Genomic DNA, 18,273 nt, shown 5'->3' with positions numbered 1-18,273 from the left:
TGTGTACACGCGCGCGCGTGCGCTGCGCACACACACACACACACACACACACACACACAGGCTGAGGAGAAATTTTTAATTGGGGTTTTAAGTATACAGGGTCAATTTAATATTTTTTAATTTGGTTTTTTTTAACTTTTGTATGGTGGATTTTTTAATTTCCTGTAAACCGCCCTGAGTCCTCAGGGAATAGGGCGGTATATTAATGTAACTAAATAAATATATATATATATATATATGTTAAATGTTTGTTAAGCATTCAGAATACACTTGCTTAGTCCCAGACACGGGACAAATCTTATTTCCTGTTTCAGCCTAGTCCAAGGCCATCCACAGGCAGTAGTCACATCAGTGATATATGTGTGTGTCTTGAGTGTTTTGCCTAACATGCAAATCACCCCAGGTTCGAATCTCAGAAGGATGTGGCTGATTGATGAGAGCAAAGAAGCTTGAAATAGCTATATCAGTCTCCCTTTAATTCTTTGTCAGCAATCCAAATTTATTTAATTTCCAAATTAAATGAGTTTGGCCTCATTTTCCTTGCCCCGGTGTTGTTGAAGTGGATTGCCGCAGTTGCTAACATTTGTCGATATTTGAATTTAGCATTTCTTGCTTACAATTTCCAAATTTTGAGTAACCAAAATTCCCTTTGTCAAATTCGTCACAAAGTCTTAACATTCAGGATACGCGTCTTTCTCTATTCAAACCTATTCCATTTCTCACCATCTTACATCATCTAATTCAAAATACAGTGGAACATTCGTATTCTCTGTTAATTGCCAAATGTCTTAATTTTAGTATTCAGAATTTCTCTTGTTTCAACCGCAAATGCTTCCTCTCTTTTGCTCTTTATCTCCACTATCTCATATTTAAGCTAGTACAATTCTTATTATCTCAGCTAAGAAAAAACATGTGTTACATTTATCGATAGATTTTTAGCTTACATATGTGTTTGTGTGTATGTATGTGTGTGTGTGTGTGTATATATATATATATATATATATAAAACCTTCAATCTTTGCAGACAAATCAGTATTCAAATTTAACGTTTAATATTTATGCTTCCACATTTTAAATGATCAAAATTTCCTTTTATTTCACTTTATCACAATATTTATTATGCAAAGTATACATCTTATCTATTTGAGTCTGTTCCGCCCCAAAATTAAAAAATAAAATAAAAATGGGATTTTTCTCTGCATTCCCGACACAGGACAAATTCCGGCAGTGCCTAAAACTGTTCATTTATTCATTTCTTCTGTTTTCCTCCAACAGCTGTCCTATGGACGCCATATAATTTCATTTCTTTGATTATATTCTTTTAATCTCCCTCAGGTTGCTGCATGGATTCCCCTCTCCTGCTTGGCACGAACGACTTTGAAGAAACGTAGGTGATTAAAAAGATGCTGGTTTGGTAGTAAGGTGGAAATAATAATTGTGGCCTTTCCAAACGACCTGACTTCGCATTGGCTGAAGTTGTTGACCCTTCACACGAGGAAGCCTCCTGCTGAATTGGGTGCGTGGGTGGGTGGGAGACAGGAGTTAGGATAAGCTTACAAGTTAGGACAGCGACGGCAAACCTTTTAGAGGCCCGAGCGCCCAAACTGCAACTCCCAAACCCCCTTATTTATCGCAAAGTGCCAATGCGGCAATTTAACCTGAACGCCGAGGTTTTAGTTTAGGGGGGGGGGGGAAACCTCGTACATTAACATCTTTTTGTCTCGAAAAGAAAAGCACAAGAACAAAGCTTTCAGTGAGGCCAACAACTTTTTACGGGAAGGTCAAAGTTTGCCTTTGGCATGCTTTTGAGCAGCTAAGGTGAACTTTTGCTGTTGTACGCACGCTGATCATTTGCCCAGCCTTGGCTCCTACTTTGTAAGTTTGAGAGCAACACAAGGCAGCACTGGGGTCATCGGTTACGTTTTTCAGAGCTGAAAAAAAAAACAGTTGCTCACAAGCAGAAAGGTGAGCCAAACAAAAGTAAGGAAAGCAATTTTCATTGACTTAAAAATTATTTGGCAGAGAATTCCACACTTGGAAGGATTTCGTTTTCGGAACTCACTGTGCTGTCTTTTTCTCATCCTTTTTTTTTTTTTTTTTTTTGCGGGAACGCTCTCCATAAGAGCGAGCTCCGGAGGCTTGTTTTAGCCAGGGAGGGAGTTGAGAAAAACGGCTTTTTTCTGCGAAATGTTAGCCAAAGAGCGAGTTAGGAAAAAGGGAAAAGCGCCTTTGCGCATTCCTAGCGGCATTCGATTGACAAAACACTGCGGGTCAGCCTAAAGGTGTGATTAAAAAAAAAAAAGATTCCGGCTACCCTATTGTTTCTGTTTTGGGAAGAAGATGGGCCTCGTTTTTTTGCTGATTTGATTTAACGGATGCGGGGAAGAATTCAAATTGGGTCAGCCCCTTTTTTCATTCGATTTTATTTTGTCAGCCGACCGGGAAATTTGATTTCCTGGAAGAAGGACAAAAAGTAAAGAAACAAAAAGCCTCTGAAAGCGAGAAGAAGGGGAGGGGACCTTGAGAATTGCTAGACAAAATAAGAACGTGGCTTTGTATTATTTCATCAGTCGATGCGGACGGCGAGAATCGGGTCTCGAGAAGAGGCGTGTCTGGAACTCGAGGCCGTGATAGAAATCGCGGTCCTTTAAAACTTGGAAACGAGAAAAAAAGACTAAACGTCAAATTTAAAATGCGCCCGGGAGATTAAAATGAAGAAAAAAATGTTAATTAGGTGGTGGGCTGTCTAAAAGATGGAATGAGAAATTAATAAAGTTGGAAGGGACCTCGGAGGTCATCTAGTCCAACCCCCTGCTCAGGCAGGTAACCCTAGACCGTTTTGGACAAACGGCCGTCCAGTCTCTTCTTCAAAACCTCCACCGTTGGAGCATCCCCATTTTCCGGTGGCGGGTGGTTCCACTGGTTTAAGATAATCAAGATCCGTACAAACCGAAGATTATGGACGAATGCTAGGCAGTTGTTTTGGGTTTTATTGACAGAATAGGAATCGGCGTCGGCGCGAATACGAGACGGGATACATCGAGGGGGAATCGTCGCAATCTTTTTGAGATTCCTCTCCCTGCTTTTTGAGCTGCGATGGAATTACCACGCTCAGCTGCCCCGTTGGTTTATGTGTGATATGAGAAAGTTAATAAAAAAAACACAACTTCAAATTAAAACCTTTTCGGGGGTGGGATGGGGAGCAGAAATAACGTTGAAACGGAAAGTGGGAAATGGACGGAAGCCTGTTCAAGATTTTTCCCCTCCCCCCTTTTCCTAGCCCGAAAATTAAGGAAATTTACGTGTCCGTGACCTGGGGGAAAAAAAACTGGCGGGGTTTTGCTTTTGACGTGTCGGACACGGGCTTTCTTTTCAAAGCTGGTCTGCTTCTCTTTTTGCAGCTTTCGCCTCCCCATGAGAAGGATGCACTCGCTGCCGGTAAGGAAATCCAGCGGAGGAATCAAAGGGTCTCTTGGCGGACTCGCTCTTTTGTTTTCTAAATTCGAATTTTCCCCTGCGATGGTGGCGGGGTTTGAGTTTACAGGAGGCGGTGGGTGACGGGGTGGGAAAAAAACAAACCCCTTTTCATCTACCTCAAAAAAAAAAAAAGGAGTCCAGGGGCTTGTGCATTTTTGACAGGCCCGGGGCAAGGAGAAGAATTCCTGTAAAAGTTGTCTCGAATTGGTTTCGGGAGAACCGAGCTGGGAGGGGCCTGGGAGGTCATCCAGTCCAGCCCCCTGCTCCGAGCAGGAGACCCTTGGCAGAATCGGAGGAGAACCGAGCTGGAAGGGGCCTCGGAGGTCCTCAAGTCCAGCCCCCTGCTCAAGCAGGAGACCCTAAGAATAATAGAATAACAAAAAAGTTGGAAGGGACCTCAGAGGTCATCTAGTCCAGCCCGCTGCTCAAGCAGCAGACCCAATAAGCTTGGGTTATGGGGGTGTGTGGGGGGCGGCAACTGCAATGTTGTCCCCAAGCCCGATCCTAACCCCATCCCAAATCCTGATCTTTACCCTGGTTATATCCTCTTCCTAACCCTATAAAATTCAATAAAAACTCTTATAAAACATATAGGTAGATAGATAGATAGATAGATAGATAGATAGATAGATAGATAGACAGATAGACAGATAGACAGATAGACAGATAGACAGATAGACATAGACATAGACATAGATATAGATAGATAGATTGATTAGATAGATTAGATAGATATAGCTATAGCTATAGATAGATATAGATATATAGCTATAGATATGGATAGATTAGATATAGCTATAGATAGATATAGATATATAGCTATAGATATGGATAGATAGATTAGATAGATTAGATAGATATAGCTATAGCTATAGCTATAGATATATAGCTATAGATATGGATAGATAGATATAGATATAGCTATAGATATGGATAGATATAGCTATAGATAGATACATATATAGTTATAGCTATAGATATAGATATGGATAGACAGTCACTAGATAGATATAATAGATAGCTATAGATATATAGATATAGCTATAGATATGGATAGATTAGATAGCTATAGCTATAGATATGGATAGATAGATTAGATAGATAGCTATAGCTATAGATATGGATAGATTATATAGATATAGCTATAGATATGGATAGATTAGATAGATATAGATATAGATATGGATAGATAGATATAGCTATAGATAGATAGCTATAGATAGATAGATATAGCTATAGATATGGATAGATTAGATATAGATATATAGTTATAGCTATAGCTATAGATATGGATAGATTAGATAGATATAGATATAGCTATAGATAGATATAGATAGATAGATAGATAGATAGATAGATAGATAGATAGATATGAACACACACCCCCGCGTAATTCTCCCCCCACCCCCAATTTTTATTTTTACGGTTTTTTTTTTCTTGTTTTTAAAGCACGGCCTTCTGGGTTGCAGTCCCGCCTTGAAGGAAAGGCCCTCGGCTCGCCCGGATGGCGGCGTCTTCCGAGCCCTGGGTCCCGAAGAAAACAAAGAGAACGTGAGTTTTGCGTTTTGAGATCTGTCCCGTGGGGGGGGGGTGAGTGGAGGGTGGGAAGAGAGCCTCGGTTTAGGACGAGGGTTTTTGTTGTTGTTTTTTCCCCTCCCTCATGTCAGATCGTCCCAAAAGGGTTGGGAGAGGAGCAGGAAGAGCATAGAATGGCAAGAGTTGGAAGGGAACCTCGGAGGTCATCTAGTCCAGCCCCCTGCTCGAGCAGGAGACTTTTACAAAATCCTAGAAGGACGGAGTTGGAAGGGACCTCGGAGGTCATCCAGTCCAACCCCCTGCTCAAGCAGGAGACCCTTGCAGAATCGTGGAATGTCAGGGTTGGGAGGGACCCTGGAGGTCATCTAGTCCAACCCCCCTGCTCGAGCAGGAGACTTTTACAGATTCCTAGAAGGACGGAGTTGGAAGGGACCTTGGAGGTCATCCAGCCCAACCCCCTGCTTGAGCAGGAGACCCTTACAGAATCGTAGAGTAGCAGAGGTGGAAGGGACCCTGGAGGTCATCCAGTCTAGCCCTTCCCCCCGCTCAGGCAGGAGAAAGGATTGTCCATCCTCTGTTTCAAAACCTCCAGTGTGGGCGCATTCACAACTTCTGGAGGATGACGGGACATTTCAGGAAAAGCTTTCCACTGTCTTTTATTTCCCTCTCCGTTGTGTAAAAAAACCAAACAAATATTGTGTCCCTTTTTCCCCCTCCAGGAGCACTTTGAGTTCAAGAAACCGACCAGGCCCGCCTCTCGTGGCTCCTTGCACCTTTCCTCTCTTGACGACGAAAAGGACCCTTCGGAAGCCAGGCGGGACCCGAACCCAGAACTTACGGTATTTATCGACAGAATGTCTGGCCTGGCTGGAACAGAAAGACGGATGCTTAGGCCAGTTTGTGTGTGTGTGTGTTGCAGGAATGTTAACCACAGGTAGTCCTTGGCTTACAGCCGTTCCTTTTAGTGACCGTTCGGGACCGAAGAGAAGGAACTTTGGTCTGTGTCTCACACTGAGCGACCGTGGCGGCTTGCCTGAGATCGAAATTCAGACGCTTGGGAGACCGAAATCGTATTTATGACGGTCGCAGCGAGCTCGGGGGTGGGTGGTTTCACGTGATCCCCTTTGGCGACCTTCTGACGAGCAAAGCTCTGTGTGTGTGTGTGTGTGTGTGTGTGTGTGTGTGTGTGTGTGTGTGTGGGGTAAGCCAGATTCACTTAGCCGCCGTGTTCCTCGCTTAACGACCGCAGTGATTGGCTGGACCACAGTAGCAAGAAAGCTCGTCCAATGGGAGAGAACTCGCCGAGCAACTGTCTTGACTGAGCCACGTACGTTGTGGACTCGATTGTGGTTGTGAGTCGAGGACTGCCTGTATAGCTCCCGCAGTTAGAATAGAATAGAAAATAATAGCACAGGACAGAATATGGATAGGATAGGATAGCCATATGGAATAGAATAGATTAGAACAGAATAGAAATATAGAATAGAATAGAAATATAAGAATAAAAATATAGAAGAGGAATAGAATAGAATAGAATAGACAATAGAATAGAAGCAGAATAGAAATAAAGAATAACGGAAGATAAAATAGAATGGAAAATAGAATGGAATGGAATAGACAATAGAAAAATAGAACAGAATAGAAATATAGACTAGAATAAAAATATAGAGTAGGAATAGAATAGAATAGACAATAGAATAGAAACGATAGAAATATAGACTAGAATAGAAATATAGAATAATGGAAAATAAAATAGAACGGAAAATGGAATGAAATGGAATAGACAATAGAAGGATAGGATAGGATACAATAGAATAGAATGGAATGGAATGGAATGAAGAATAGAATATAGAATAGAATATAGAATAGAATAGAAATAGAATGGAATACATTATATAGAATAGAGAACATAGAATTGAATCGAATAGATAATATAGAAGAGAATAGAGAATATAGAATAGAAGAGGATAGATTGGAGAAGAGAAGATAGAGAATAGAATAGAATAAGGAAAGGAATAGAACAGAATGAATAGAATAGAATAGAAGATAGAGAATAGAATAGAATAGAATAGAAAATATAGAATAGAATAGAATAGAATAGAAAATATAGAATAGAATAGAAAATATGGAATGGAATAGAATAGAATAGAATAGAATAGAAGAATGAAATAGAATAGAATAGAATAGAATAGAATGAAAGGAATAGAACAGAGGCTAGAATAGAAGATAGAGAATAGAATAGAATAGAATATAGAGTAGAATACATAATATAGAATAGAGAACATAGTATAGAATAGAATAGATTGTAGAATACAATACAATAGTATAAAATAGGAGGAATGAAGAATAGAATTGAATCGAATAGATAATATAGAATAGAATAGTGAATATAGAAGAGAAGAGAATAGATTGGAGAAGAGAAGAGAAGATAGAGAATAGAATAGAATAAGGAATAGAACAGAATAGAACCGAATGAATAGAATGTATAGTATAGTATAGTATAGAATAGAATAGAATAGAATGGAATAGAAGATAGAGAATAGAATAGAACAGAATAGAATATATAGAATAGAATATAGGTTGCTTGAGGAGGGGAGGACTTCCACTCCCAGAATTGTTGTTTAGTTGCTTGTTAAGTGAATCCGGCTGCCACGTTGACTTTGCTGGTCAGAAGGTTGATGCTGCGACAGTCATAAATACGGGTCAGTTGCTAAGCGCCTGGCCGGGGTGATGCTAGAAACGGCCCTAAGTCCCCCCTCTTTTTCTCCCCCAGTGCCGTTGTAACTTGGAACGGTCGCTAAATGGAACTAAGTTGAGGATACCTGGCTGGATTTTCAAGTTTATCTGGGTCTAAAAAAATCCAAATAATGGCTATTTTGTCCATGAAAGCCTCCTTTGCTTTAGATCTCCAGTGGTCGAAATACGGGAAACGATCCTGGAATTGACAGCCCTGCATTCCTACGTCGGCCGTCCCGAAAAATCTCGGAAACCGAAGACGATGGCTTTTTAGAGCTTATGAACGGCTCGGATAGCACTGTAAGTTCATACTGGTTTAATCCTTGCTAGTTACAATAATAGGGTTCCATCGTGCAGCCTGGTATGATGTAGATTTTGAATTTTTTTTCCTAAACAAACCAACAAAGACTATTGTTTGTTTGTCTGTCTGTCTGTCTGTCTGTCTATCTATATATCTATATCCATCTATCTCATCTAATATCTGTATCCATCATACATCTATCCATCCTTGTCTGTCTGTCTATCCATCTATCCATCATCTATCTAACCATCATCTCTCTCTCTGTCTCCTATATCTATCCATCATTTATCTATATCCATCATCTATATAATAATAAGTTGGAAGGGTATCTATCAATCATCTATATCTATATATCTATATCCATCATCTATCTGTATCCATCATCTGCATCTCTATCTATCCATCATCTATCCATCTATCCATCCATCCATCATCATATCTATCCTTCTATCTCATCTAATATATCTGTCTATATCTGTCTATATCTATGTATATATCTGTCTATATATTTGTCGTCTATATCATATATCTATCTCTTATCTATCTATCTTTCTATATCTATCATCTCTATCATCTATCTATCCTATCTATCTATCTATCTATCTATCTATCTATCTATCTATCTATCTATCTATCTATCTATCTATCTATCTATCTATCATAGTCTTTGTTGGAAAGAGCAAAAGCATTTGCAGAGGACACCAAACTGGCAGGAGTAGCCAACACCGCAGAAGACAAACTGAGGATCCAAAAAGATAGTGAGGAATGGGCCCTATCCAACAACATACGGGGAGAAACATACGTTTAGGCAGGAAAAAAATCAAAGGTACAAATACAGGCTGGGAGAGACCCGGCTCCAAAAGAGCAACTGGGAGAGTGGGAACCTCGGAGTCCTGGTGGACGACGATCGCTTGACCGTGAGCCAGCCGTGTGCGGCGGCAGCCGGAAAAGCTAATACAATCCTGGGTTGAAACAGAGGCGTAGAGTCAAGATCACGCGAAGAGAGAAGCAGCCTGGAACTAAGGAGAAATTTCCTGACAGTGAGAACAATTAACCAGTGGAACCACCTGCCTCCAGAAGCTGTGAATGCTCCAACACTGGAAGTGTTTAAGAAGAGACTGGACAGCCATTTTGTCTGAAACGGTCTAGGGTTTCCTGCCTGAGCAGGGGGTTGGACTAGATGACCTCCAAGGTCCCTTCCAACTTTAATATTCTGAATTTATGAATTAAGTCTTAGTCCCACTCTATAAAAACCCTTGTGAGGCCACACCTGGAATACTACAGCCAATTCTGGTCACCATATCCCCGAAAAAGAGGTTGAGAGTTTGGGAAAAAAATTCAGCGAAGAGCAACTAAGATGAAAAACAGATCTTTTTTTATTTTATTACTTTTATTTTATGACGATATTATTTTTTATATATTGTATTATTTTTTGTTTCATTATTTCATTTTTTTATTTTATATATTTTATTTTATGATTTTATTTTTAATTTTATTTTATGTTTTATTTATTTATTTTATTTATATGTTTTATTTTACTTCATTTTTCATTTATATTTTATTTTTTATTTTTTATTATTTTCTTTTATATTTTATTTTTCACTTTCATTTTTTATTTGATATATTTTATTTGTTTTTATTTTTCTTTTCTTTTCTTTATGTTTATGTTTTATTTTATTTTACTTTATTTTTCATTTATATTTTATTTTTTTATTTTATTTTTTTATTTTATTTTATATTTTACTTTATTACTTTATTTTGTTTTATTACTTTATTTTGTTTTATTTCATCATCTTATTTTATTAGAATTTAATTTTATTTATTTTAATTTTAATTTTTTATTTTGTTTTATTTTATTTATTTTGTTTTGTTTTATTTTATTTTTCATTTCATTTTTTATTTTTTATTTTATTTTATTTTTTATTTTATTTTATTTTACTTTTTATTTTTTTATTTTATTTATCTTGTTTTGTTTCATTTTACTATTACTTTATTTTATTATCTGTTTTGTTTTATTATTTTATTTTCATTTTCTTTAATTTTTATTTTATTATTTTATTTTATTGGAACCTCCCGCAAATCTCGCTCCCCCGCCAGGCAGACGACCTCTGAGGAACTTCTTCGTTATAAATGTCATAAATTTCCTGCTGTTTTTTTTCCTTTTTTTTCCTGCCTATAACTTGGTGGTTTTTTCCCCACCCCCCCCCCCCCACCCCTCTAGAACGACGACGAGATGACGTCGGACATGTCGAGCCTCTGGACCGCTCCTTTGGTGGTCCCGAAGGGGGAAGACCTGTCGGTAAGTTTGCGAGTTTGGGTTTTGAAGCTTGATTTTTTTCAAAAAGCAAATTCCCCTCCCTCCTTCCCTCCCGACTTTAAGACACTTTTAGAGCCCCATTTTCTGTCGGGCACCATCTGCCGCCACTCTGCCAATTTCACCAACGCCGGGCGGGCGATGCGCAGGGTGTGGCTTATCCTTATTTAAAAAAGGAAAAAACAACAACATGAAAAACACTTTAACCTCCAGAAGACCTTGGGTCCCTCGGTGCTCGGCAAGCTCGTCTGCATCCCGGCAGGCAGAGACGTCGTGCTCCCAAGCGAGGGAACGTCATCAGTGCAGGACGGAGAAGAATTGAGAATTGAGTAATGGGAGGAACGGGAGCTGGATAGAACAGGCAGGGTGAAGGAGGCAGGAGGCAAATTCGGACAGCCCTCCTCCTCCTCCTCCTCCTCCTCCTCCTCCTCCTCCTCCTCCTCCTCCTCCTTTCCAGCACTGATGATTTTCTCTGGCTGGATCATGAAATGTCTGCAAGGAAACCACCCAGCTCAGGGAACACCAAGGATGCCACAGTCCTTCCACCACCACCTCCTCCTCCTCCTTCTCTTCCTCCTCCTCCTCCTCCTCCTCCCTTCCAGCACTGATGATTTTCTCTGGCGGGATCATGAAAGGTCTGCAAGGAAACCACCCAGCTCAGAGGACACCAAGGATGCCACAGTCCTTCCTTCTCCTCCTCCTCCTCCTCCTCCTCCTCCTCCTCCTCCTCCTCCTCCTCCTCCTTCCTCGGCTCATCTGAAGCCGGCGAACAAGCCTTTGCAAAAAGGAGACGAGCAGGGTCTGTGCGACACTTCCGTCTGAGCGTGGGGGGGGGCGTACGGGGGAGAACTCGCAGTGAGAGGCGACTTTTGTTCCGGCGAAACGAGTCTTCCACGTTGTGGGGTCCCTTGGCTTCTTGCTTGGGCAGGGGGTTGGACTAGATGACCTCCAACTCCTACTCTGTTCTAGTCTCCTTTCTCTCCTATTCTTTGTTCTGTTTTGTTCTATTCTTTATTTTAGTCTCCTTTATTCTATTCTATTCTATTCTAATCTAATCTTTCTTTCCTATTCTCCTTTCTCTCCTATTCTTTATTCTATTCTATTCTTTATTCCATTTTATTCTCCTTTTTCCTAATCTAATCTAATCTAATCTAATCTAATCTAATCTAATCTAATTCCTTTCTCTCCTATTCTCCTTTCTCTCTTATTCTTATATTATATTCTTTATTCTATTTTATTCTATCCTATCCTATCCTATGCTATTCTATTCTAATCTCCTTTCTCTCCTATTCTATGCTATTCTATTCCATATTTTATTCCATATTCTATTCTATTCTAATCTAATCTAATCTCCTTTCCTATTCTCTCTCTATTCTTTTATTATATTCTCCTTTATTCTTTTTATATTATATTCTTATTATATTCTTTATTCTATTTTATTCAATCCTATCCTATTCTATTCCATATTTTATTCCATATTTTATTCCATATTTTATTCCATATTCTATTCTATTCTATTCTATTCTATTCTATTCTATTCTATTCTATTCTATTCTATTCTATTCTATTCCATTCCATTCCATTCCATTCCATTCCATTCCATTCCATATTCTATTCTATTCTATTCTATTCTATTCTATTCTATTCTATTCTATTCTATTCTATTCTATTCTATTCTATTCTATTCTATTCTATTCTCCTTTCTCTCCTATTCTCCTTTCTCTATTCTTTTTATTATATTCTTTATTCTATTTTATTTTATTTTATCCTATCCTATCCTATCCTGAGCGGAAGCTCAGTGGGTTAGGATGCTGAGTTTGTCGATCAGAAGGTCGGCAGTTTGGCGGGTCGAATCCCGAGTGCCGCGTAGCAGAGTGGAGCGCCTGTTACTCGTCCCAGCTTCTGCCAACCTAGCAGTTCGAAAGCACATAAAAAATGCAAGTAGAAAAACAGGGACCACTCCGGTGGGAAGGTAACAGCGTTCCGTGCGCCTTTGGCGTCTAGTCATGCCGGCCACATGACCACGGAGACGTCCTCGGACAAGCGCTGGCTCTTCGGCTATGAAACGGAGATGAGCACCGGCCCCGAGAGTTGGAAACGACTAGCACGCATGTGCGGGGAAACCTTTACCTTTACCTTATAGTCAGTCCACCGGGAGACCTTTATCCTATCCTATCCTATCCTATCCTATCCTATCCTATCCTATCCTATCCTATCCTATCCTATCCTATCCTATCCTATCCTATCCTATTCTATTCTATTCTATTCTATTCTATTCTATTCTATTCTACAATCCTATCCTATCCTATCCTATCCTATTCTATTCTCCCCTGTGACCCTTCTTTTGTGTCGAGAGCCACAATTGTCTCATCTCAGTCGGCGGAGGCACCCTAGGGTCTGAATCCGGAGAGTTTGCAAAATGGGGTTCTTCCGCTCCTTCCCCTCCCTTCCTGGGTTTTAAGTTAACAGCCACAATGTCACCCCAGATTTATAGGGCTAAGTGAGACAATTGCAGTGAGACCGGTGGAACAGCTTACCACCAGTGTTGGGTGCTCCACCGCAGGACCGGACAGCCCCCTGTTTGAAACGGTACAGGGTCTCCCGCTGGAGCGGGGTGGGGGTGGTGTCGGACTAGATGACCTCCGAGGTCCCCTCCAATTCTTACGTTTCTGTCAGGGTCTCCCGCTGGAGCGGGTGGGATGGGTGGGTCGGACTAGATGACCTCCGAGGTCCCCTCCAACTCAGGGTCTCCTGCTGGAGCAAAGGGGGGGGGACGGGGTGTCGGACTAGATGACCTCCGAGGTCCCCTCCATCTCTTAATGATTCTGTCAGGGTCTCCCGCTGGAGCGGGTGGGGGGGTGGGTCGGACTAGATGACCTCTGAGGTCCCCTCCAACTCAGGGTCTCCTGCTGGAGCAAAGGGGTGTGTGTGTCAGACTAGATGACCTCCGAGGTCCCCTCCAACTCAGGGTCTCCTGCTGGAGCAAAGGGGGACGGGGTGTCGGACTAGATGACCTCCGAGGTCCCCTCCAACTCAGGGTCTCCTGCTGGAGCAAAGGGGGGGGGACGGGGTGTCGGACTAGATGACCTCCGAGGTCCCCTCCAACTCAGGGTCTCCTGCTGGAGCAAAGGGGGGGGGACGGGGTGTCGGACTAGATGACCTCCGAGGTCCCCTCCAACTCTTACGATTCTGTCAGGGTCTCCCGCTGGAGCGGGTGGGGGGGTGGGTCGGACTAGATGACCTCCGAGGTCCCCTCCAACTCAGGGTCTCCTGCTGGAGCAAAGGGGGGGGGACGGGGTGTCGGACTAGATGACCTCCGAGGTCCCCTCCATCTCTTAATGATTCTGTCAGGGTCTCCCGCTGGAGCGGGTGGGGGGGTGGGTCGGACTAGATGACCTCTGAGGTCCCCTCCAACTCAGGGTCTCCTGCTGGAGCAAAGGGGTGTGTGTGTCAGACTAGATGACCTCCGAGGTCCCCTCCAACTCAGGGTCTCCCGCTGGAGCAAAGGGGGACGGGGTGTCGGACTAGATGACCTCCGAGGTCCCCTCCAACTCAGGGTCTCCTGCTGGAGCAAAGGGAGATGGGGTGTCGGACTAGATGACCTCCGAGGTCCCCTCCAACTCAGGGTCTCCTGCTGGAGCAAAGGGGGGGTGTCGGACTAGATGACCTCCGAGGTCCCCTCCAACTCAGGGTCTCCTGCTGGAGCAAAGGGGGGGGTGTCAGACTAGATGACCTCCGAGGTCCCCTCCAACTCAGGGTCTCCTGCTGGAGCAAAGGGGGGGGGGTGTCGGACTAGATGACCTCCGAGGTCCCCTCCAACTCAGGGTCTCCTGCTGGAGCAAAGGGGGGGGGTGTCGGACTAGATGACCTCCGAGGTCCCCTCCAACTCAGGGTCTCCTGCTGGACCAAAGGGAGATGGGGTGTCGGACTAGATGACCTCCGAGGTCCCCTCCAACTCAGGGTCTCCTGCTTGAGCAAAGGGAGATGGGGTGTCGGACTAGATGACCTCCGAGGTCCCCTCCAACTCAGGGTCTCCTGCTTGAGCAAAGGGAGATGGGGTGTCGGACTAGATGACCTCCGAGGTCCCCTCCAACTCAGGGTCTCCTGCTGGAGCAAAGGCGGGGGACGGGGTGTCGGACTAGATGACCTCTGAGGTCCCCTCCAACTCAGGGTCTCCTGCTGGAGCAAAGGGGGGGGGTGTCGGACTAGATGACCTCCGAGGTCCCCTCCAACTCAGGGTCTCCTGCTGGAGCAAAGGGAGATGGGGTGTCGGACTAGATGACCTCCGAGGTCCCGTCCAACTCAGGGTCTCCTGCTTGAGCAAAGGGAGATGGGGTGTCGGACTAGATGACCTCCGAGGTCCCCTCCAACTCAGGGTCTCCTGCTGGAGCAAAGGCGGGGGACGGGGTGTCGGACTAGATGACCTCCGAGGTCCCCTCCAACTCAGGGTCTCCTGCTGGAGCAAAGGCGGGGGACGGGGTGTCGGACTAGATGACCTCCGAGGTCCCCTCCAACTCTTACGATTCTGTCAGGGTCTCCCGCTGGAGCGGGTGAGGGTGGGTGGGTCGGACTAGATGACCTCTGAGGTCCCCTCCAACTCAGGGTCTCCTGCTGGAGCAAAGGGGGTGTGTGTCAGACTAGATGACCTCCGAGGTCCCCTCCAACTCAGGGTCTCCTGCTGGAGCAAAGGGAGACGGGGTGTCGGACTAGATGACCTCCGAGGTCCCCTCCAACTCTTAACGATTCTGTCAGGGTCTCCCGCTGGAACGCGTGGGGGGGTCAGACTATATGACCTCCGAGGTCCCCTCCAACTCAGGGTCTCCTGCTGGAGCAAAGGGGGGGTGTCAGACTAGATGACCTCCGAGGTCCCCTCCAACTCAGGGTCTCCTGCTGGACCAAAGGGAGATGGGGTGTCGGACTAGATGACCTCCGAGGTCCCCTCCAACTCAGGGTCTCCTGCTGGAGCAAAGGCGGGGGACGGGGTGTCGGACTAGATGACCTCCGAGGTCCCCTCCAACTCTTACGATTCTGTCAGGGTCTCCCGCTGGAGCGGGTGAGGGTGGGTGGGTCGGACTAGATGACCTCTGAGGTCCCCTCCAACTCAGGGTCTCCTGCTGGAGCAAAGGGGGTGTGTGTCAGACTAGATGACCTCCGAGGTCCCCTCCAACTCAGGGTCTCCTGCTGGAGCAAAGGGAGACGGGGTGTCGGACTAGATGACCTCCGAGGTCCCCTCCAACTCTTAACGATTCTGTCAGGGTCTCCCGCTGGAACGCGTGGGGGGGTCAGACTATATGACCTCCGAGGTCCCCTCCAACTCAGGGTCTCCTGCTGGACCAAAGGGAGATGGGGTGTCGGACTAGATGACCTCCGAGGTCCCCTCCAACTCAGGGTCTCCCGCTGGAGCAAAGGGGGACGGGGTGTCGGACTAGATGACCTCCGAGGTCCCCTCCAACTCAGGGTCTCCTGCTGGACCAAAGGGAGATGGGGTGTCGGACTAGATGACCTCCGAGGTCCCCTCCAACTCAGGGTCTCCTGCTGGAGCAAAGGCGGGGGACGGGGTGTCGGACTAGATGACCTCCGAGGTCCCCTCCAACTCTTACGATTCTGTCAGGGTCTCCCGCTGGAGCGGGTGAGGGTGGGTGGGTCGGACTAGATGACCTCTGAGGTCCCCTCCAACTCAGGGTCTCCTGCTGGAGCAAAGGGGGTGTGTGTCAGACTAGATGACCTCCGAGGTCCCCTCCAACTCAGGGTCTCCTGCTGGAGCAAAGGGAGACGGGGTGTCGGACTAGATGACCTCCGAGGTCCCCTCCAACTCTTAACGATTCTGTCAGGGTCTCCCGCTGGAACGCGTGGGGGGGTCAGACTATATGACCTCCGAGGTCCCCTCCAACTCAGGGTCTCCTGCTGGACCAAAGGGAGATGGGGTGTCGGACTAGATGACCTCCGAGGTCCCCTCCAACTCAGGGTCTCCCGCTGGAGCAAAGGGGGACGGGGTGTCGGACTAGATGACCTCCGAGGTCCCCTCCAACTCAGGGTCTCCTGCTGGAGCAAAGGGAGATGGGGTGTCGGACTAGATGACCTCCGAGGTCCCCTCCAACTCAGGGTCTCCTGCTGGAGCAAAGGGGGGGTGTCGGACTAGATGACCTCCGAGGTCCCCTCCAACTCAGGGTCTCCTGCTGGAGCAAAGGGGGGGGGTGTCAGACTAGATGACCTCCGAGGTCCCCTCCAACTCAGGGTCTCCTGCTGGAGCAAAGGGGGGGGGTGTCGGACTAGATGACCTCCGAGGTCCCCTCCAACTCAGGGTCTCCTGCTGGAGCAAAGGGGGGGGTGTCGGACTAGATGACCTCCGAGGTCCCCTCCAACTCAGGGTCTCCTGCTGGAGCAAAGGGAGATGGGGTGTCGGACTAGATGACCTCCGAGGTCCCCTCCAACTCAGGGTCTCCTGCTGGAGCAAAGGCGGGGGACGGGGTGTCGGACTAGATGACCTCCGAGGTCCCCTCCAACTCAGGGTCTCCTGCTGGAGCAAAGGCGGGGGACGGGGTGTCGGACTAGATGACCTCCGAGGTCCCCTCCAACTCAGGGTCTCCTGCTGGAGCAAAGGGAGATGGGGTGTCGGACTAGATGACCTCCGAGGTCCCCTCCAACTCAGGGTCTCCTGCTGGAGCAAAGGGAGATGGGGTGTCGGACTAGATGACCTCCGAGGTCCCCTCCAACTCAGGGTCTCCTGCTGGAGCAAAGGCGGGGGACGGGGTGTCGGACTAGATGACCTCCGAGGTCCCCTCCAACTCAGGGTCTCCTGCTGGAGCAAAGGGAGATGGGGTGTCGGACTAGATGACCTCCGAGGTCCCCTCCAACTCAGGGTCTCCTGCTGGAGCAAAGGGGGGGGGTGTCGGACTAGATGACCTCCGAGGTCCCCTCCAACCAGTTTGTGCGACCGTTTCGAGGCTTGCGCGGGGTGTGTGTGTGTGTGCGTCCTTTGGGGTTTTTCCCCCCCCCCCCCCCGAGGCCGCCTTCGCTTTTGACTGGATTGGTTTCGGCCCGATTCTGCCCCCCCCACCGTAGGAGATGGACGAGGGGAAGAGCATCCCCTGGCTTTTCTTTTCATTTGATTTTCACTTTCCTTTCTTTCCTTTCTTTAGGCTTTTTTTTTTTTGGCTTTCTTTGTGTTATTTGGTTATTTGCTTTTGTTTTACTCTTTATTATTTTTATTTTATTATTTTATTTCTTTGTTTTACTCATCTTTCCTTTCCATTCCCTTCCTCCCTCCCTCTTTCCTTCCATTTCCTTCCCTTTCTCTTCCTTTCCTTTCCCTTTCCTTTCCCTTTCCTCCCCATTCCCCTTTCCTTTTCCTTTCTTCCTTTCCTTTCCCTTTTCCTTTCCTCCCCTTTCCCCCTTCCTTTCCTTTCCTTTCCTCCTCTCCCTTTTCTTTCCTCCTTTCCTTTCCTTCTTCCCTTTCCTTCCCTTTCCCCTTTCCCTTTCCCTTTCCTCCCCTTTCTCCCTTCCTTTCCTTTCCTTTCCTTCTCTCCCTTCCCTTCCCTTTCCCCTTTCCCTTTCGCCTTTCCTCCCCTTACCTTTCCTTTTCCTTTCCTTTCTTCCTTTCCTTTCCTTCTCTCCCTCTTTCCTTCCCTTTCCTTCCCTTTCCTTCCCTTTCTTTTCCTTTCCTTTCCTTTCCTTTCCTTTCCTTTCCTTCTCTCCCTCTTTCCTTCCCTTTCCTTCCCTTTCTTTTCCTTTCCTTTCCTTTCCTTTCCTTCTCTCCCTCTTTCCTTCCCTTTCCTTCCCTTTCCTTCCCTTTCCTTCCCTTTCTTTTCCTTTCCTTTCCTTTCCTTTCCTTCCCTTTCTTTTCCTTTCCTTTCCTTCTCTCCCTCTTTCCTTCCCTTCCCTTTCCTTCCCTTTCTTTTCCTTTCCTTTC

At 45.5% G+C, this 18,273-nt stretch overlaps 1 protein-coding gene across 1 annotated transcript in view; it reads left to right on the top strand.

The window, feature by feature from the left end:
- Positions 1-18,273, top strand: part of LOC308677811 (M-phase inducer phosphatase 1-like) — a gene marked incomplete at its 3' end in the record, with an annotated part of 38,267 nt that overhangs the window by 8,976 nt on the left and 11,018 nt on the right. The window contains exons 3-8 of the mRNA XM_081344509.1: positions 1,336-1,387; positions 3,402-3,438; positions 4,927-5,028; positions 5,733-5,852; positions 7,918-8,049; positions 10,272-10,349. Coding sequence (XP_081200635.1) covers positions 1,336-1,387; positions 3,402-3,438; positions 4,927-5,028; positions 5,733-5,852; positions 7,918-8,049; positions 10,272-10,349 — 521 coding nt within the window. The remainder of the gene's footprint in view (positions 1-1,335; positions 1,388-3,401; positions 3,439-4,926; positions 5,029-5,732; positions 5,853-7,917; positions 8,050-10,271; positions 10,350-18,273) is intronic.

Source organism: Vipera berus (assembly GCF_964194415.1).
Source record: "Vipera berus genome assembly, chromosome: Z".
In the NCBI taxonomy this organism is placed as follows: domain Eukaryota; kingdom Metazoa; phylum Chordata; class Lepidosauria; order Squamata; family Viperidae; genus Vipera; species Vipera berus.
This window is presented reverse-complemented; position numbering and strand designations above follow the sequence as displayed.